At 46.2% G+C, this 21981-nt stretch overlaps 1 protein-coding gene across 1 annotated transcript in view; it reads left to right on the forward strand.

Moving 5' to 3' along the window:
* The window catches only part of LOC126213258 (zinc finger protein 708-like), a 122924-nt gene that overhangs the window by 27929 nt on the left and 73014 nt on the right, over nt 1-21981 (forward strand). Inside the window, exon 3 of the mRNA XM_049940912.1 lies at nt 15102-15194. Within this exon, the coding sequence (XP_049796869.1) occupies nt 15102-15194 (93 nt within the window). The remainder of the gene's footprint in view (nt 1-15101; nt 15195-21981) is intronic.

The following is a 21981-nucleotide window of genomic DNA, read 5'->3' on the forward strand; positions in this document are numbered from 1 at the left end:
ACATCTAGGTCCTGTCAACCTTCCGTTTTCAGACGTGACTAAATTCTTGGGTCTTATGTTTGACAGAAAACTGTGCTGGTACTCCCACGTTTCCTATCTTTCGGCTCGCTGTCTGCGATCGCTTAACACCCTCCGTGTCCTGAATGGTACCTCCTGGGGAGCGGACAGAGTGGTCTTTCTCCGCCTCTATTGCGCCTTAGTGCGCTCGAAATCGGATTATGGAAGCATAGTCTACTCCTCTGCTCGGTCGTCTATTCTTCGGCGTCTCAACTCTATCCACCACCGTGGATTACGTTTAGTGTCTGGAGCTTTTTACACCAGCCCTGTGGAAAGCCTTTATGCTGAGACTGCTGAACCTCCGCTGTCCAATCGGCGAGCAGTCCTTCTGAGTCGTTACGCTAGCCATCTGTCTTCCACGCCTGCTAATCCAGCCCATGACCTTTTTTTCGACGCCTCCTTTGATGTAGGGTATGCTGGCCTCCCCTCCTCCCTACCACCACCGGGAGTCTGCTTCCGTCAACTGCTCCATTCTCTTTCCTTCCGCTTTCCTAAAACCTTCTTGACAACTTGGGGTACAGCACCGCCTTGGCTCCGTCCCCGGATCTGCCTGCTCCGTGACCTTTGTCAATTTCCCAAGGATGGTACCCCTACACTTGTTTATCGTCGGGCATTTGCTGCTGTATGTGCACAAATGACGGATGCCACATTTATTTACACCGACGGCTCGAAAACATCGTTAGGTGTAGGGAGTGCCTATATTGTTGGCGACACCCCAAATCACTTTCGGCTTCCCGACCAGTGTTGGGTTTATACTGCAGAGCTTTACGCTGTTCTCCAGGCTGTCCACTACATCCGCCGCAATCAGCGGATACAGTACATTATCTGCTCAGATTCTCTCAGCTCTCTCCTCAGTCTCCAAGCTGTTTACCCTGTGCACCCGCTGGTCCACCGGATTCAGGACTGTCTGCGCTTGCTCCAGCTGGGGCGCGTCTCGGTGGCGTTCCTCTGGCTCCCGGGACACGCTGGTATCTGTGGGAATGAGGCGGCCGATATAGCGGCCAAGGCTGCAGTCTCTCTTCCTCGGCAAGCTATTCAGTCGATTCCCTTCACCGATCTACGGAGCGTTTTATGTCGCAGAGTTGCTCATTTATGGCACGCGCATTGGTCAACACTTCCCCATAATAAATTGCGTGAAGTGAAAGCCCTTTCTTGCGCTTGGACCTCTTCCTCCCGAACGCGTCGTCGGGAGGAGGTAATTTTAGCTAGACTCTGGATAGGGCACTGCCTTTTTAGCCATCGACATCTTTTAAGCGGTGATCCTCCCCCACTCTGTCCCCACTGCTTTCAGCTGTGGACGGTAAGACACCTTTTAATTGAATGCCCCTATTTTAATCCGTTACGCGCCGGTCTACAGCTATCGCCTGATCTATCGTCGATTTTAGCAGATGACACGCGCTCAGCCGACCGCGTTCTCCAGTTTATTAGTGCCAGTGAAATGACGTTAGTAATTTGAAGCTTTTTTTTTTGGGGACAACCAACCCCTTTCTGTAGTGGATTTTTAAGCATTCCTTCTGCTTTTAGTTTCTCCAATTTTATGACTTTGTTCCCATTGCTGCTGGTTTTCAATTTCGGTTTTTTACTGTTTCCTAAGTCACGGACCGGGCACTAATGACCATAGAAGTTTTGCGCCCTAAAACCAAAACAAACAAACAAAAATATGCATGGACTACTCTGGCATGCTTCCTGTCAGACCCAAATTCTCAACTTATTCACACACTACTGATGCAATGCTCATGCTCATGATCCTCATTACACATGGTGTCTCACTGGTTCCTGTAAGAGTTCGAGCATGGTGTGCATCTACACTGAAACAATCATTGTCTGACATCACCTTAATTATATATGTGGTGTCCTTTCTTTCGGACTTGTCTATGTATCACCACATCCTGTTCCAACAATCTGAACATGTTTTCCTTACTGCAATCCTTTGGCCAGTGTTGTGGACATGAATGTGTGATAATTGAATTCCATATTTATGATCATTTCTTGGTAAAAACATTTGTCACAATATGGTATAATTTTGCTTGCTGGGGAAACCCACAATCATGGGGACAAACATTCGGTCAGTGCAATATTCCTACTCTCACTGTGCCATTACAGTCAGCACTCTCTCATTGTGCAGCTGCATCACTGCAGCTGAATGCAGCAACAACACATACTGGGAGCATTAAGTGTTTGACTACCAATACTTGGTATCTTCTACTGGTGTGAATAAAATTTTCTTATTTCAGTTGGTAATTATGCATCCCTTACAGTGCCCTACTGGTGTTTCACATATTGCCGTTTGAACCTCTGAGACAAGGAGTTGCTGGCCATTCAGAACAAACAAAAGATGACTGTGCAGTAGACTGCACGAATTTACACAACAGTTTTGTAAACATGAGATTACATTTCCGAAACATACTCATCGCTACTACATAGGAACCCTACCATTTTCCACAGAATATGTAGTGGAGATCACAAAACTAATAAGTCTGATCTGAATCTTAAACTCTGCTCCAAATTAGTTGTTAGTAGTTCATCCACAGCTTGACTCTAGAAATTAAGATGTTCTTTTGTCTCATTAACAGATGTTCATTGCCACTTCAGCCAACAGCCAAAATGGAGCCTAGGATGCCCTCTGAGCCCAACTAACAGCTTTTGTTAATGCATATGAGCCACAGTACGGAGCTGGCCAATAGAACTTACACCAGATTTCATATGCGACAGAGGCAGGTATATGAAAACCTCAAGGATGGGGCACTAAAGATATCTTGAGCTACCTTTACTTTTACTGTAATAAAAAAGAATAAAGTCACATGGAAAGCTTAAGAAAGTTTTATTTAAACTGATTATACACATGTACAAGACAGTACCATCTTACAATATAAAAAAGTTAAAATTGTGGTTCTGTTCCTTAAATGATGAATTCTATGCACCTATTCCTGGAAAATTGCTTAATACATCGTCAATAGGACAATGAATGTCAGGGTGAGTGTCCAACAGAGCTAAGCCATTAAGTCAATCCTCCTTCATTGTCAACCTCAGCCATGTCTTTGTATGCCAGAATGTTGAAAAACTTCTTTCTACTGTAGCAATAGATGTAGGTAGACAAGCAAAAATTTTTACAGCTTGTGCAAAGTAGGATAGTCAGATTTAGGACAGACAGACAGCACTTACATGACAGAATCACAATCATTAAGGGTGTTTATGCTCATTTGCTTGTATTGAAGAATCTGTCCCATTAGTGTGTTTTTAATCACAAGATGTGATTCTTCTTCAAATAACAGTAGTTCAATTTAGCACTAATTCGGATTGTGTGCCAGATCATTACCATCATGGTTCAGTAGTTGTGGGGGCAAAAGGATGTTGAATTTTAAATGATAATTATTTTCTTCAGAAAAATGTTCTCACATGTCAGCGTTGGAATAAAAACAGTTCTTTTCCAGTATGTCATAGCATCATAATTATGATCAGTTTTCCCTGTAAGTTTCCATGTAAGATGAGGAACACTCATCTCCATGTCTGACTCTCCCATAACTGCCTTTGCCTCTTTAACAGTACGAGAAAAATGGCTATCAGCTTTAGCTCTGATGCTGTCATAGACCTTGTACGTTGAATCTAATTTGCTTTAGCTATTGCGACATCCAAGATAGGGACTTGTAAGATTTTGCTGACTGGATATGTTATGCACATAATGCCACTAGTGTAAACAGAGTGATGATAAACTCGCAATTAGAGAGAGCTCGAAAGAAAATATTGGTTTTGGCAGCCGTTGTTCTATCCCTCCAACACTGTATTTCTTAAATAACTTTGCAAACTGTTCGGAGATGAGCTGTGAATTGAATAGCAACATCATTCATTTGACAATGTGAGTGCAGTGAGTATTGTAGGTGAATCCTCAAGGTTGCAAACCGCTTGCTAGACACTGTAATGAACAATAATACTACTTCATTAGTACCAAGTGAGTTTCTCACATTTGTAACTTTCCAACTGTGAGAGAGAGACCAAGGGTCAGCTGATGACTTTGACACCGTGCTGCTTGCATGTTTATAGCTTTGTTTTTTATTGTAGCCACAGCTCCTTTCAATTCTGGCATATTCGTATTAATTGAGCAACCATCACAGCCTATACCCGCACAGTTCTCCTGGGACAGAGAAAGGCTTTCCATTCTCCTAAGTATCATAGTGCCTAATAGTTCACAAGTAATGCTACACTCTTCATCTTAACTCTCTAGAGGTTGATTGTCAATGTTTCCACTATAATCATTGTCTTTATTGATGTCAATGAAACCCAAAAATCTTTCCTGTAATTTGCTATCACGATCAACATACCTTGCAGCCTAACTCAGTTGGACAATGTGCACTGTGTCTGTAGTCTCATCGAAGATTATGCTGAAATAACAAGAATCTTTGGTTTCCTCCAGTAGTCTCGATAATATCACTTTTTCACAGCATGAAATAAGTTTGTTTCCCATTGTTTTACGTATGTAAGTGGCATTCGCTTTAGTGGTCTCAAGGTCATGTTTTAGTTGAAAGTATCCATCGTCAATTCTAAATCTTAAAAGAGCTCTTAAGTTCCCAGTGTTACTATATCTTCACAATCATTATCGTTTTCTGATAGACTCCCATCATCTCTATCCCCCGTAGGGGAGTACTTCGCTTTCCATGAAATATGATTGTTTTTATTATAGGTAAAAGATGGTCTCTGTTTTCCATAATGATTTCCATTCTCTGTCTTGACAATTTATTTATGACATGAAGTTTGAATTCCTCATGTTGCCAAAAATAATTTTGCATCTGTTGACACTTCAACATTGTACTAGAGCTGAGAGCGAGTCTCAAGATTACTATCTATACCAGAAAGTTTGGCAAACTTTGTCAGTGGTTCAGTCACAAGTGTCTTGGCGATAATAGATTTCTTTCCTCCAACCATTTTATTATTCACAAAAATTGAACAGTTAATGCTAAGAAGTCCCTATTTAACTTGTGAGAACACCAGCCGTGGATACTGTTCAAAATGATGATAGTGCTTTGTCTACGTTCCACCCACACTCTACTGTTGTGCTCAGAAGTAGGAATGACATAACCTTTTCCATTTTTCCTTGGAGCTGTGAGGAGCTTGTGTTTTATATCATCACTAATATTTCCTGATGCTAATACACTACTGGCCATTAAAATTGCTATACCAAGAAGAAATACAGATGATGAACAGGTATTCATTGGACAAATATATTATACTAGAACTGACATGTGATTGCATTTACACGCAATTTGGGTTCATACATCCTGAGAAATCAGTACCCAAAACAACCACCTCTGGCTGTAATAATGGCCTTGATATGCTTGGGCATTGAGTCAAACAGAGCTTGGATGACATGTTCAGGCACAGCTGCCCCTGCAGCTTCAACACGGTACTGCAGTTCATCAAGAGTAGTGACTGGCGTATTGTGACGAGCCAGTTGCTCGCCCACCATTGACCAGACATTTTCAATTGGTGAGAGATCTGGAGAATGTGCTGGCCAGGGCAGCAGTTGAACATTTTCTGTATCCAGAGAGGCCCAAACGGGACCTGCAACATGCGGTCGTGCATTATCCTGCTGAAATGTAGAGTTTCGCAGGGATCGAATGAAGGGTACAGCCATGGGTCGTAACACATCTGAAATGTAACATCCCTGTTCAAAGTGCCATCAATGCGAACAAGAGGTGACAGAAGTGTAACCAGTGGCACCCCATACCATCACACCAGGTGACACACCAGTATGGTGATGACGGATACATGCTTCCAATGTGCGTTCACTGCGATGTCGCCAAACACAGATGCGACCATCATGATGCTGTAAACAGAACGTGGGTTCATCCGAAAAAAATTAAGTTTGGCCATTCGTGCACCCAGGTTCGTCGTTTAGTACACCATTGCAGGTGCTCCTATTTGTGATGCAGCGTCAAGGGTAACTGGAGCCATGGTCTCAGAGCTGACAGTCCATGCTGCTGCAAACGTCATCAAACTGTTCGTGCAGATGGTTGTTGTCTTGCAAACGTCCCGATCTGTTGACTCAAGGATCGAGACGTGGCTGCACGATTCGTTACAGCCATGCAGATAAGATGCCTGTTATCTTGACTGCTAGTGATAAGGGCCATTAGGATCCAGTACGGTATTCTGTATTACCCTCCTGAACCCACTCATTTCATATTCTGCTAAGTCATTGGATCTTGACCAACACGAGCAGCAATGTCGCGATACGATAAACAGCAATCGTGATAGGCTACAATCCGACCTTTGTCAAAGTCAGAAACGTGATGGTACGAATTTCTCCTCTGTACACGAGGCATCACAACAATGTTTCACCAGGTAACGCCAGTCAACACTGTTTGTGTATGAGAAATCGGTTGGAAACTTTCCTCATGTCAGCACATTGTAGGTGTCGCCACCGGCGCCAGCCTTGTGTGAATGCCCTGAAAAACTAATCATTTGCATACGACAGCATCTTCTTCCTGTCGGTTAAATTTCGCATCTGTAGCACATCATCTTCGCCGTGTAGCAATTTTAATGGCCAGTAGTGTATATCCAAATAATTGCCAATAATCTTGGGATTAAACGAATCTGTTGATGCACTTTGTTGTGGAACTTTCAATGAAGTGCTGGGCTCTGCCTTTACATCTGGTGGCACTCTTGCAGCTGAATGGTGACCGGAATCACCAGATGTTTCTACTTTTTTCCTTATTACATAACTCTGCATTTTATTATAGTGTTACGATGTAGGTAAATCAGATGCCAATTATTCTTGAATAAACACTTTATTCACACTGAAAAATACAACTCTGGTACACTTAGCAGTAAAACACACTGAGCCATGCTCCCCATATTTCTAATATCACTAAGCACAGTACTGGCTAAAGTCTGTGGTAATATCTGATAATGCAGTTGTTAACTTTTTATCACTTCCAAGTTATCGCGGAGATTGTAGCTTTCAAACTGATTACATGTCAGCGACTCTGCTTCCCTTATGTATGTGGCTCAGTTGTCAGAACATTCACTCCAGAATATCAAATGTACTCTGCCATTTGGAAGTCACACAGGTGATGTTTCCCCCCGAGCTAGGTTTTAAACAGATGGTGGCAGTGGCAGTTACAGCAGGGTTAAGGTGAACGACAAAATTAGTGAATTGAGGGCAAGGCTCTCGCATTCCCACAAGAAAGCAAAAGCTAAATAGAGATGGAGAAAGCTTGCAATATTGGTTTCCACACAGAAAGACACAGTAAAAGAAAATTATTAACCCAAATATTTTTATGCACCTGCTAATACTGCTACTGCAGAACTGCTGTATTTGTTCCGCACACATTGTACCACTCAATTAGCTTTTTACAGCAAATGCCACGAGAATCTTTGAGTTCAGTGGCCCAAAAAATAAATTTGTTATGCCACTGCTTTTGTAGGGATAAACTTGATACTGGATATTGTGGATGCAGGTAGGAGGTTTCAGAAAAATCATGCAAGAACAAATGTGGATGTAAAAAGAGGGAAATGGCTGTAAAATTAACTTTGGTGGCGCGCATTGATGTTCAGTGTCGGCTGTAATTGTACCGAGAGTTTGACTGCATCATTACACCATTTGACTAGGAAAACTGGTGGAGAGTAAACCAGCTGTGAATTTGTAGTCTAGTGCACATAAACAAGTAGTCATAGCTTTTTACATCAAGTCATTCCTTATTCCTGTTCATTATAGTGAAAAATTTGCTTTTAGTTTTGGGTTACTAGGACAACGACCATGGGTGTCCAGATGGCATACACATGAGTTGTTTTTTGTGACTTCTGAAGGATTGCTAGTGGTGCAAGCAAAACGAATATATTTTTATTTGTGTAGATGTAGGACAAATTCACAATTACATTCAAATGTTAAATAATTAAATTTGTAACTTACATAGCATCCATAATTCATTACATAATGACTGTGACAGTGACACTGGAGAGAAGCAGAAAGTCCTCAAGATATCTTACATGTTTTATATTTTGTACAATAATGATAGGGCATTGTTTTTCAGAATGAAGGAACTTTTATAATAAGGAAAACTAGTAGACCTCTTGGCTTCACCTGGGTATGCATTTACTCCAGTTCTGACCACCTTGACCTCCATTATATTTCACTCCATTCTCTGTACATGTCCCTCCCCTCTCCACAGGGGCCTTTTAGAGTGATTCATTAGCTGAGAAGGTTAATGTGATGGTATACTGATGCTGTGTGAAATTGTAGGTCCCCCTGGTGCTTAAAGTGTGTGGAATTTGGGCATATCTTTGCATTGCAGCACTAACCCCATCTCTAGAGATTGTGGATGAGTATTGCCTGCAAATTCTGTGTTTGCATCTCTCCCCTTCTTTGTCCACTGAGGAAAACACCACACTCCTTACCCACCAGATTACACTGTATTCTAGAGAGTGAAGAAGATACAAGAATAAAAGACTCAGGACAAACCTACTGGCAAAGAGGCCAAACAGAACTGGAAGCCTTGTTCCTCCCTCATCATCACTACCCTGGATGTGTGCCCAAATCGGCTGACATCATTGCTGACTGTAGTGCTTTTGCCTTTCATGTCAGCCCTGACACCCCGCCACATGGAGACATCAACAAGGCAGTCCAGAATATAATTACAGCCATTCATTTGGCAGCTGATTTAGCAATCCTCTGTTTCTTGGACCTGCTCTGACAGAAGAGAGTACATTGGTAGTCATCAGAAATTGCAGAGGCCATTAGTGATAATAGGTGGGCTCTCCAGCAATATAAGTGGCACCAATCAATGGAGTATGTTATTTACTTAAAGTGGCTTCATTCCTGGGTCTGCCACCTGATGAAATGATGCAAACAAGAATGCTGGGAGCAGCCTGTTTCAACCATCAGACAATAAACCTCTCCTTCGCATGTTTGACTTAAGATATGTTTCTATATATACCAGACACTAGTAGATGTATCTGCTATTGCCTTGAAATTGCACTGTCTTCACTGACCCAGACACCATTGCCAACATTTTGCCCTGCATATACTAGAGTCTCAGCATCTGAGATTTATCAACATGTTTTTCATGTTCTTAAGCAAGGGGTGGAGTAAAAGCAATTATCTTTTACTACGTGCCACCTGGAGCTGTATAAAGCTCAATTCATTGAGTGGGAATTCATAAATGTCCTTGCCCTCTACGCTGATACAGCCCCAGGGCCCGGTCACATCGACAACCAAATGATCAAGCACCTATCAGTGGATTGTCACCATTATACACTTGCCATCTGTAACTGGATCTGGACCAAGAGCTAGTTCCAATCACAATAATTAGAAAGCATCATTGTCACAGTGCTGAAACTGGGTAAGCACCTTTAGAGATAAGCAGTTATTGCCCATTAAGTTTCACCAATGTTCTCTGTATATTGCTTGAATGCACAGTGAGCTGACAGCTGTGTGGCTCCTACAGTCTCGTGGTCTTCTGGCTGCATCACAGTGTGGTTTTTGGCAAAGCTGTTTCACTACTAATAATGTGGTTTGCCTACAGTCTGCCAGCCAGTCAGCTTTTGCCCAGTGTCAATGCATTGTAGCAGTCTTCAACGACCTGCAAAAGCTGTATGACACCAGCAGGTGACACCATATCCTTGATACCTCATGTGAATAGGGTCTCTGGGATCCACTCCAAGTTTTTATGTAGAATTTCGTGTCACAGTGTAAGTTCTGGGTTCTAGTTGGTGCTTCCACAACACTGTCCATATCCAAGAGAATGGAGACCTGCAGGGTTCTGTACTGCATGTCCTTGTGCTTCTACAAGCCATCAATAGCCACCTCCAGCTGTGAGGTCATCAGTATCACCCTCCCTGTATGCTGACTACTTCTGCCTCTTACTATTGCTCCTCTAGTGTGGGTGTCACTGACTGTAGACTACAAGGCACCATTCAAAAGAAATGATCATGGGCACTCATCCATGGCTTTTGGTTTTCAGCTGCCAAAACTCATGTCATGGTTTTTTGTCAACATCATATGGTTCATCTACAACCAGAACTTTATCTTGATTACAAACTACTCAGTGTGGCAGGAACTTACTGTTTTTAGGACTGGTATTTGTTTCTTAGTTGACATGAATTCAGTCTTTTGCAGTGTAAGTGAAAGTGCTTGCTGCACCTCAGTACACTTGGTCGCCTGAGTAACACCAACAGAGGTGCAGAGTGCACTACCCTTCTGCAGCTTTACAAAGCCGTGATCAAACTGTCTTGGTTATGGGAGTCTGGCATATGGTTCAGCTTCGCCCTCAGCATTGTGGATACTGGATCAGATACACCACTGTGGGGTTTGATTTGCAACAGGGGGCTTTTGAGCTAGTCCTATGGACAGATTACTCATGGAGGCTGGGGTCCAATCATTGTGTACCAGGTGCCAACAACAGCTTCCCAATTGTGCTACCTATGTTTGCAACTCTCCTAAGCATCTAAACTATTGTCCCCTCTTTCCAAACGTGGAAACCTATCTCCCACAATGGTGGCCCAGATCAGGGATTATGATTGCAGTCCACACCCTGTCCCTCCCCTCTGAATTCCAGTTACTTCTTCCTCCATCTCTCCTCTGGGCCAACTCATGTACACCTCTGTAGGGAACCCCTTGGTCACAGCTTTGTCTTGACTCATGAGGTCCGAAAGACATGGTCCCTCCTGAGGCCCTCTGCCAACAATTTTTCTCAATTTATGGTACATCCCAGGCTTCAGCAGTAGTCTATACAGATTGCTTGATGGTTGCTGATCACATGGGCTTTGCTTACACTGTCATGGGTCATACTGAACTGCCTTACTTGAGAGAAGCTTTAGTGTTGTTAGCCATCTCTCATGCTCTTGAGCATATCCTTCCCTCCAGTAGTGGGTCCTTCATCTGCCGCAACCTCTTGACCAGTTTAGAAGCTCTCACCCAGTATTACCCTCAGCATCCCATGGTTATTGCTAGTCAGTATTCCCAGTATGCTCTTGAGGAAGGTGGATGCTCAATGACGATTGTTTGGTCTCTGGGTCATGTTGGGATCCCTGGGCATGAACATTGCTGGTAGCTAGGCCAATCTGGCTACCAGTAAACCAGCTCTGGTGATGAGTATTCTGGAAACAGACCTCTGATTGGTATTACACCATCAAGTTTTAGGAACCTGAAATATGGAATGGATCACTCTAACTTCAAACTACCAGTGATAGAGAAGACTACGAATCCTTGTAGGTCCTTCCATGCAGGCCTCTCAGAAGTATTCTACTGTCCTTTGCCAGCTCCACATCAGCCGTACCTGACTGACTTGTGGTCATCTCTTCCAATGGGAGGACACACCCCACTGTCGTCATTCTCATTCAACAGTAGTCTACATTTTGCTGTAGTCTCCATCCTTGCCATTGAGGCCCATCGACGGGTTGGCAGAACACTTTGTTGCCTCCTCTGCACAGACCAGGCTATGGCTGTCTGGGATTGGTGGTCCAGCCCGGTTCTCACCCTACCCTACCTGCTCTTTTACACTTCTTCCCTCCTGTCACATAGTGTTAGACAAATTAATCTTTCGTCTCAGTACTTCTCTTGCCCTGTCTGTATTGCTAGTCTTTTGTAGGCTGTTCATGAGTAGAGTACCTCTGGTAAGTGGCAGGCACTGGGGGATGTATGTCCTCTCATTGCATTCTGCTCTCTGCTGCTTCTGGCTGCTCCCTAAATGAGGCACCTTGCCTGTCTTCCATCCTCTGTGTTCATTTTTTCCTTTTGTCCCTTATATCGGTTTCACTGACTTCGCATAGACATTGGGGTTTCCTTCCTCTGAATTGTGTGTGGTAGGGTCTCTCTTACCTACAGTTGTGTAGACCCGCCTGCCTGTTTCAGGAAGGACAGATGACCTAGTAGTTTGGTGCCTTTAATCATTCAATCAGCCAACCACCACTGTCCATCTGCTACCCCTCTCTGTCCATCTGTTTCTGCCACCTCTCTCTCTCTCTCTCTCTCTCTCTCTCTCTCTCTCTCTCTCTCTCTCTCTCTCTCTGTCTGTCGTTCTTCTTCCATTCCGCCTTCCACATCATCCTGCCCACCTCCATAAGAGGTAGCTGGTTCTTACCTTCGCAGTATTTTAGTCTAGATAGTAAGTAATACGTGTATCTGGCTTGGTTGTAGTCGAACCAGTGGTTTAGGAGGTGATGTAAAACGCATCCACTTTTGTAGTATGTATGGTTATTGTGTATTCTGGTAGCTGCTTGGTATGTAAGAAATAATTTTGATCGATATTTCGGGGTCAATCGCTTACTGTTGTGCCTGTCTCCAAGCATAAACAAAGCTTCGACTCCAAATATTTAAATTGTGGCACCACATTTTCTTGCTGCCTACTTCTAATTGTTGAATATATGTGATTATTAGTGTTATGGCCATGACAGTTTCTACACAAAATCTGTTCGAATGTTTCTCTCTCTCTCTGTCTCTCTCTGTCTCTCTCTGTCTCTCTCTGTCTCTCTCTGTCTCTCTCTGTCTCTCTCTGTCTCTCTCTGTCTCTCTCTGTCTCTCTCTGTCTCTCTCTGTCTCTCTCTGTCTCTCTCTGTCTCTCTCTGTCTCTCTCTGTCTCTCTCTGTCTCTCTCTGTCTCTCTCTGTCTCTCTCTGTCTCTCTCTGTCTGTCTGTCTGTCTGTCTGTCTGTCTGTCTGTCTCTCTCTCTCTCTCTCTCTCTCTTTCTCTCTCTCTTCATCTTCCTCTTCCTGCTCCTCTTCCTGCCCCTCTTCCTCTTCCTGCCCCTCTTCCTCTTCCTGCCCCTCTTCCTCTTCCTGCCCCTCTTCCTCTTCCTGCCCCTCTTCCTCTTCCTCTTCCTCTTCCTCTTCCTCTTCCTCTTCCTGCTCCTCTTCCTGCTCCTCTTCCTGCTCCTCTTCCTGCTCCTCTTCCTGCTCCTCTTCCTGCTCCTCTTCCTGCTCCTCTTCCTGCTCCTCATCCTGCTCCTCATCCTGCTCCTCTTCCTGCTCCTCTTCCTGCTCCTCTTCCTGCTCCTCTTCCTGCTCCTCTTCCTGCTCCTCTTCCTGCTCCTCTTCCTGCTCCTCTTCCTGCTCCTCTTCCTGCTCCTCTTCCTGCTCCTCTTCCTGCTCCTCTTCCTGCTCCTCTTCCTGCTCCTCTTCCTGCTCCTCTTCCTGCTCCTCTTCCTGCTCCTCTTCCTGCTCCTCTTCCTGCTCCTCTTCCTGCTCCTCTTCCTGCTCCTCTTCCTGCTCCTCTTCCTGCTCCTCTTCCTGCTCCTCTTCCTGCCCCTCTTCCTGCCCCTCTTCCTGCCCCTCTTCCTGCCCCTCTTCCTGCCCCTCTTCCTGCCCCTCTTCCTGCCCCTCTTCCTGCCCCTCTTCCTGCCCCTCTTCCTGCCCCTCTTCCTGCCCCTCTTCCTGCCCCTCTTCCTGCCCCTCTTCCTGCCCCTCTTCCTGCCCCTCTTCCTGCCCCTCTTCCTGCCCCTCTTCCTGCCCCTCTTCCTGCCCCTCTTCCTGCCCCTCTTCCTGCCCCTCTTCCTGCCCCTCTTCCTGCCCCTCTTCCTGCCCCTCTTCCTGCCCCTCTTCCTGCCCCTCTTCCTGCCCCTCTTCCTGCCCCTCTTCCTGCCCCTCTTCCTGCCCCTCTTCCTGCCCCTCTTCCTGCCCCTCTTCCTGCCCCTCTTCCTGCCCCTCTTCCTGCCCCTCTTCCTGCCCCTCTTCCTGCCCCTCTTCCTGCCCCTCTTCCTGCCCCTCTTCCTGCCCCTCTTCCTGCCCCTCTTCCTGCCCCTCTTCCTGCCCCTCTTCCTGCCCCTCTTCCTGCCCCTCTTCCTGCCCCTCTTCCTGCCCCTCTTCCTGCCCCTCTTCCTGCCCCTCTTCCTGCCCCTCTTCCTGCCCCTCTTCCTGCCCCTCTTCCTGCCCCTCTTCCTGCCCCTCTTCCTGCCCCTCTTCCTGCCCCTCTTCCTGCCCCTCTTCCTGCCCCTCTTCCTGCCCCTCTTCCTGCCCCTCTTCCTGCCCCTCTTCCTGCCCCTCTTCCTGCCCCTCTTCCTGCCCCTCTTCCTGCCCCTCTTCCTGCCCCTCTTCCTGCCCCTCTTCCTGCCCCTCTTCCTGCCCCTCTTCCTGCCCCTCTTCCTGCCCCTCTTCCTGCCCCTCTTCCTGCTCCTCTTCCTGCTCCTCTTCCTGCTCGCCTGCCCCTCTTCCTGCTCGCCTGCTCCTCTTCCTGCTCGCCTGCTCCTCTTCCTGCTCGCCTGCTCCTCTTCCTGCTCTCCTGCTCCTCTTCCTGCTCGCCTGCTCCTCTTTCTGCTCGCCTGCTCCTCTTTCTGCTCGCCTGCTCCTCTTTCTGCTCCCCTGCTCCTCTTTCTGCTCCCCTACTCCTCTTCCTCTTCTTCCTCTTCTTCCTGCTCCCCTACTCCTACTCCCCTTCCTCTTCTTCCTGCTCCCCTACTCCTACTCCCCTTCCTCTTCTTCCTGCTCCCCTACTCCTACTCCCCTTCCTCTTCTTCCTGCTCCCCTACTCCTACTCCCCTTCCTCTTCTTCCTGCTCCCCTACTCCTACTCCCCTTCCTCTTCTTCCTGCTCCCCTACTCCTACTCCCCTTCCTCTTCTTCCTGCTCCCCTACTCCTACTCCCCTTCCTCTTCTTCCTGCTCCCCTACTCCTACTCCCCTTCCTCTTCTTCCTGCTCCCCTACTCCTACTCCCCTTCCTCTTCTTCCTGCTCCCCTACTCCTACTCCCCTTCCTCTTCTTCCTGCTCCCCTACTCCTACTCCCCTTCCTCTTCTTCCTGCTCCCCTACTCCTACTCCCCTTCCTCTTCTTCCTGCTCCCCTACTCCTACTCCCCTTCCTCTTCTTCCTGCTCCCCTACTCCTACTCCCCTTCCTCTTCTTCCTGCTCCCCTACTCCTACTCCCCTTCCTCTTCTTCCTGCTCCCCTACTCCTACTCCCCTTCCTCTTCTTCCTGCTCCCCTACTCCTACTCCCCTTCCTCTTCTTCCTGCTCCCCTACTCCTACTCCCCTTCCTCTTCTTCCTGCTCCCCTACTCCTCTAAGAGAGAGCCATTTGGAACAAGACACAGAAGCCTTGATCACGTAACTTTTTTGCTTTTTCCAGTTTCTTGAAGATCCATTAAAGACTGAAGGACCTAGTGTTTCGGTAAAGCAAGATCCTGAAGTGAAACAACATGCTGATGGATCAGAGCATAATGTAAGTTTTCACACAAGAACTTTATTGTGTAGGAAGTGTAGTAAGAATGCCATGACAGAAATATGGGCATTCAAGCTAAATTATGGATGGTGTGCTATTGTAACCTATGATACCAGCTATTTTCAAGAATTTTTGTGGTCTTCCAGTTGACTCTAGTTAGATGTGTTATTTCATGTTTATCACCAATAGTATTTTAACAGAATTTGTAACAAGCATATTTTTATGAACCATTACCCTTGTATTAATTTTTTATTATGATGGTATGTAATGAATGCATTAAGTACATGTTTGGTATCAACGGAGGAAGAATGTCTTCCTCTTGGAAGAAACTTAATCTCATTATATGTCTCTGTGTCAGTTCTGTAACAGAAGATCTGGAACTATGATATGTGTTGGGGTATAGTTTAGAGTTCCCAGCCACTATTTACTGTAATATTTACATTACTGAAATCCTGCAGTTGCTGTATGTAATTCCTTCTGATTTCCCTCCAGTACACATGACATAAATGTGAATGGTTTCCCAAAGAGCAGGCACTGAAAATATATGGTGAAGAGCAAGAAGTGTGTAAATAGCATTAAACTTTGTTAATTTTGATGATAATGTAGAGAATGCAATAATCATTTGATTAAACACTGAAAAGCCCTCTTATTTATTGGTTTACAGCTGGAAGATTATTGGGGTTTCTCTATTATCAGAGTTTAATTTTGAAATGTTGCCACACACCCATATATCAAGTTTGCATATGGGAGTATGACCACCCGATAGAGCATGCCATAGTGCCACTGAAATCAGAATGGATTATGTGATGGGAATAGAAAGTGAAAGTATGCCAAATAAATACTACACAATGGCTGATAGCAAAATCAGAGACATTAGAACTGATTTGGATGAATTGTGACACTCACTCTTCCCAGTTGATTAGAATCTCTGCAGAGTTGGATGATATTCATAAGAAAGGAATATTGAGAACTGTGTCAGAAGTTAGCAAGCAGTTATAATTCAGCATTTTTTTTCTTCATGCAGTCTGTTAAAGATCCATTTGGAATATCTTGGTCCACTGATTTTATCAAGGAGGATCCTGAATTGAATTTGGAAATTGTCACTGAGGATATTGTAAGTATTCACTTCTCTAATGTATTGCATGTAGTCGGGTAATGAGTCTTTTGCTAATTGTGTAGAGTAAAGGATGTATTACAGTGGAATTAGCACAGATTGTCAGTTTTCTGAAACTTTTTGCTGTTCGTAATTGTAGAGTATTCTTTTACTCCTGAACTTGACTTTCATATCATCTGTTATGTGCTGACTGTTGTAAACAGAAGTGGAAGTGGACTGGTTGCTGGTATAATCCTGTTTTCTGTAGCACTTCTTGATATCAACTATATTGTTTAATGGCTGTGTGTGATGGATACAGTAAATTCACATTTAGATTAAGTGTAAGTTCTAATAGTGTGGGTCATTTGAGAAATATTCCTCCTTTCAATAACCGCTGATAAATACAATTCAAAAGAACATTGGCTGTTCTTATCTTTTGTTGAATCATAGTTATTCGTGAGTTTGTCCTAAAATTTTTGGTTTTGAAAAAGAGAGAGAATTTGTGTGCTGCAGATCAGCCCTGATACTTTGGCCACAATCTGTACATATTGTGGCAGCTCCTGTGGTACTTGTTGTATTAGTCATAAATTTTTTAGTTATAGAAAAGCTCTGTGTATGGCTTTTGGTTAATGATTGTACAGAGATGAAGCCATGTATGACCTCACAATTCGAGTCCTGGCAGATCTAAAGAAGAAAGATTATTTGCTTAGGTATGCTTTATGACCTTGCTAAGGGAAAGATGCTCACATTGATAAACATGCCACAGAAATAAAATTAGAGAAAGACTATACAAGCTTACAGGTCAAGGAACCAAACTATCATGCTAGTGACAGCTCACAGTATGTAAAGGAGTGTAGCTGATTTGCAGCTACCAGACCAAGACTTAAGGTCACAGAGACTCATATTATGCCATTTTGAACAAATTAAAGGGATGCATTGGCAGGACAGTAAGTGGAACACAAATAGTGTTGTTCCACAAGAAGGGTTTTACAGAAATAACACCACGCATAGTACCCCACAGGGGGTCCACAACTCTTTTGTGGCACGGGACCCCGAGCTAATGTGGCCTTCCTTCCTTTCCGGGCAGCATACCTTCCCTTTCCTCATCCTTCCCCATCCCCCATCTTCGGCCCCCCCTCACCTCTGGCTCTTTCCTTCCCTTTCTCCCCCTCTGGGAGTATGGTTTGTGCCTACGTCCGGAGACGGACGCTCCAAACTGTTCCAAATTCCTTGCTTTCTACACTTGCAAGTCTTCGTCTTTCCTCTGTCCTTCTTTTTTCCTTCCCTCTTCCCTTTGCCCTTTTCTCCGCTGCGGCGTTTGAGACCCCTCTTCTTTCCTTTCCCTTTCTCTTTTTTCCTCCCTGTGCGTGTCTGAAGGCCGACCCATGCACTTCCATGCGTAGCCGGTGACGGGGTAACGCATAATTCCCCGCCCCGGGTAGACAGGTAGGACACGTACGTACCCGCTGGTAATGGCCAGGCCCTGGGAGGGGTGATTACCCGAGCTGATACCTTCCGAAAGTGCCGATTGGTCCCTCCGTCCGTTTGTCGGGAGGTGTGACCTGAGGTGTGAACAATCACCTAAGGCGGGAGTGCCCTCAGAGAGGGCCACCACAAGGGAGGAGCACGCCATCGGAGACGCCGGTAATCATGGGGAATCTTCCGCAATGGTTTCCTCGCCTTCCACTATGTCTGCTCACAAATGTAAGTTCACTGAGTCTCAGCCACAGACAGTTCTTCCATCGTTGCCACAGTTCCTTGTTGTTTCTCGGTCTGGCAAAGGTCACGACTTCTCCACGGTCAACCCTTTCATTATTCAGAAAGGTGTTGACGCAATTGCAGGTCCTGTAAAGTCTTGTTCCAGATTACGGAATGGCAGCCTGTTGTTAGAAACAAACAGTGCCCTCCAGGCACAAAAATTGCTGCGTACTTCTCTGCTCCACACCTTCCCTGTCCGGGTGGAACCGCACCGTACCTTAAATTCCTCGCGTGGAGTTGTTTATACACGCTCCCTCGATGGATTGTCTGACGAAGAAATTCATCACTACCTGTCTGACCAGGGCGTAACGGCTGCTCATAGAGTTATGAAAAGGGTTGACACGAAAATTATTCCAACCCGCACTGTCTTCTTGACATTTGACAAAGTTCAACTCCCATCGAAAATCAAAGCAGGCTATGAGATCATTTCCGTTCGCCCTTATATCCCAAACCCTACGCGTTGCTATCGATGTCAGCGGTTCAATCACACCAGCCAGTCCTGTTCCAATCCGGCCAAATGTGTTACGTGTGGCAAGGCTGCCCATGAGAGTGCTTGTCCACCTCCATCCCCTCGCTGCATCAAATGTATGGGTGACCACACTGCTTCCTCTCGAGATTGCCCCGTTTTTAAGGACGAAAAGCTCATCCAGGAAATCAGAGTGAAGGAAAAGGTGTCGACCTCTGCTGCTCGAAAATTATTCGCCAGTCGACAGCCCACTGTGCCTCAGACAGGAAAATACAGCACTGTCCTTGCTTCTCCTCGGCCAACAAAGGAGGCGGCCACGCAGACTTGCGACCTCACCTTTAGTGCCACGGTCGTAAGGTCAGCCAGCGCAAAGATCGCCCGTTCAACCTGACCACTTTCGCCTGCCCACTCTATGGCTCACCCTTCGTCGGGTTCTGCTAAATCTCGAGCCCAAAAGTCAGACACCAAGACTTCGAAAAAAGAGCATACTCATGAAGAGTTTTTACGTACCCCAACTTCAGAACCATCGGTTCCTCCTTCATCTAATCATATTTCCAAGAAGGCTACAAAGAAACCCAGTTCCTCTCCTCCGCCAAGGCGTGTCCCATCTACAGCACCACCTGGCGGAAATCGTCCTCGGGCCATCTTCTGTGTCGCCAAAGCGCACTGCTGGCGGCCGATCAACCGGCTGATCGCTGGTGGCAGGAGCTGCTCCTGACCAACCTATGGATCAGGATCTTCTGCCTTTGGCTGAATGCCATTCCATGCTGTCGGTCGCAAGCTCTGAGCAGTCGTTGAGTTGCCAGCACCCTTGGTCACATTCCTCCATTTTCTGTTCACCCCATGTCCATTATCCACTGGAATATCCGCGGCATTCGAGCCAATCGGGATGAATTGTCGATCCTCTTACGATCCTACTCGCCGGTCATCTTCTGTCTTCAGGAAACAAAGCTGCGTCCCCATGACCGCTTTGCTCTCCATCATTTTCAGTCCGTCCAATATGATCTCCCCTCTGTTGAAGGCACATGAAACTCTCCATTATTACCCAATCCATTTAAACACTTCCTTCCAAGCTGTCGCCGTCCGTCTTTCCCTTTCCGGATACACGTTCTCTCTTTGTACTGTATACATTCCATCGTCCACACCAATGGCACGAGCTGATCTCCTTCATCTTCTTGGTCAGCTTCCACCCCCCTATTTGCTGGTTGGGGACTTCAATGCCCACCACCCGATTTGGGGATCTCCACATCCTTGTCCACGTGGCTCACTATTGCTAGACGTCTTCCACCAAGCGGATCTAGTTTGCCTCAACACTGGGGTCCCTACATTTTTATCTGCCTCCACGACAAATTTATCTCATTTGGACCTTGCGGTCGGTACTGTTCCGCTAGCTCGGTGCTTCGAATGGTTCGCCCTTGTTGACACACACTCGAGTGACCACTTTCCCTGTGTCCTTAGACTGCAGCCTCATCTGCCACATATGCGCCCGCGACGCTGGAAGTTTGCCCAAGCCGATTGGACACTTTTTTCGTCTCTAGCAACATTCGATGACCGTCGCTTTCTCAGCGTCGACGATGAGGTCACCCATATTACTGACGTTATTATTACAGCTGCGGAACGTTCAATACCACGCACCTCCGAATTGCCCCAGCGCCCCCCAGTTCCTTGGTGGAACGAGGCATGCTGTGACGCAATACGTGAGCGGCGACGTGTTCTTCGCGTTTTTCGCCTCCATCCTACTTTGGCCAACTGTATCCGCTATAAGCAGTTCTGTGCTCGATGCCGTGTCATCCGCGATAGCAAGAAGGCAAGCTGGAAATTCTTTATTAGCTCATTTAACACTTTCACTCCCTCCTTGGAAGTTTGCAGTCGGCTTCGACGGTCCTCAGGTGCGCCTAGTTTCTCCGCGGTCTCTGGGCTCACTGTCGCGCATGATACATCAGTGGACCCCGTCGCAATATCTAACTAGTTGGGTCAGCACTTTGCTGAGATTTCGAGCTCTTCAAATTACCCGCCAGCGTTTCTCCAGAAGAAACGTGCAGCGGAAGTGCGACCTCTTGCTTTCTCCTCTCAAAATCGCGAAAGCTACAATACTGTTTTCTCCATGCGGGAACTCCAACATGCACTCTCTTCTTTGCGCTCCTCTGCCCCAGGACCGGATGGTATCCACGTCCAAATGTTGCTGCATTTATCAACCCATAGTCTGCGTTACCTCCTTCGCCTTTATAATCGAATTTGGACCGACAGTACTTTTCCCAGACGATGGCGGGAAGCTATCGTCGTTCCTGTTCCGAAACTTGGAAAGGACAAACATCTCCCCTCTAGCTATCGCCCCATTTCTCTCACGAGTAGTGTCTGTAAGGTTTTATAGCGTATGGTGAATTACCGTTTAGCTTGGTGGCTGGAATCCCGCATTCTTTTAACACCTGCCCAATGCGGATTCCGAAAGCATCGTTCTGCAGTTGACCATCTTGTTGCTCTCTCCACTTATATCATGAACAATTTTCTCCGGAAACGCCAAACAGTAGCAATATTTTTGATCTGGAGAGAGCATACGATACCTGTTGGAGGACAGGCATCCTCCGCACACTGTTCTCTTGGGGCTTTCAAGGTCGGCTGCCCCTTTTTCTTCGCGAATTTATGGCAGAGCGCACATTTAGGGTTCGGGTGAACACTACTCTCTCCCGTACTTTCTCCCAAGAAAACGGGGTACCCCAGGGCTCCGTGCTGAGTGTTGTACTGTTTTCCATTGCCATAAATCCAATTATGGATTGTCTCCTTCCTGATGTCTCGGGCTCCCTCTTTGTGGACGATTTTGCGATCTACTACAGCTCTCAACGGACCAGCCATCTTGAACGACGTCTTCAAGGATGTCTCGATCGCCTCCACTCTTGGAGCATTGAAACCGGCTTCCGTTTCTCTCCCAGTAAGACCGTTTGTGTTAATTTTTGGCGACGTAAGGAGTTTCTTCCACCCTCCTTACATCTAGAACCTGTCAACCTTCCGTTTTCAGACGTCGCTAAATTCTTGGATCTTATGTTTGACAGAAAACTGTGCTGGTCCTCCCACGTTTCCTATCTTTCGGCTCGCTGTCTGCGATCCCTCAACACCCTCTGTGTCCTGAATGGTACCTCCTGGGGAGCGGACCAAGTGGTCCTTCTCTGCCTCTATCGCGCCTTAGTGCGCTCGAAATCGGATTCGGAGGCATAGTCTACTCCTCCGCTCGGCCATCTATTCTTCGGCGTCTCGACTCTATCCACCACCGTGGATTACGTTTAGTGTCTGGAGCTTTTTACACTAGCCCTGTGGAAAGCCTTTATGCTGAGACTGCTGAACCTCCGCTGTCCAATCGGCGAGCACTCCTTCTGAGTCGTTATGCTAGCCATGTCTTCCAGCCCATGACATTTTTTTTTTGATGCCTCCTTTGATGTAGGATATGCAGGCCGCCCCTCCTCCCTACCACCACCGGT

Source organism: Schistocerca nitens, chromosome 11 (assembly GCF_023898315.1).
Source record: "Schistocerca nitens isolate TAMUIC-IGC-003100 chromosome 11, iqSchNite1.1, whole genome shotgun sequence".
Classification (NCBI taxonomy): Eukaryota; Metazoa; Arthropoda; class Insecta; order Orthoptera; family Acrididae; genus Schistocerca; species Schistocerca nitens.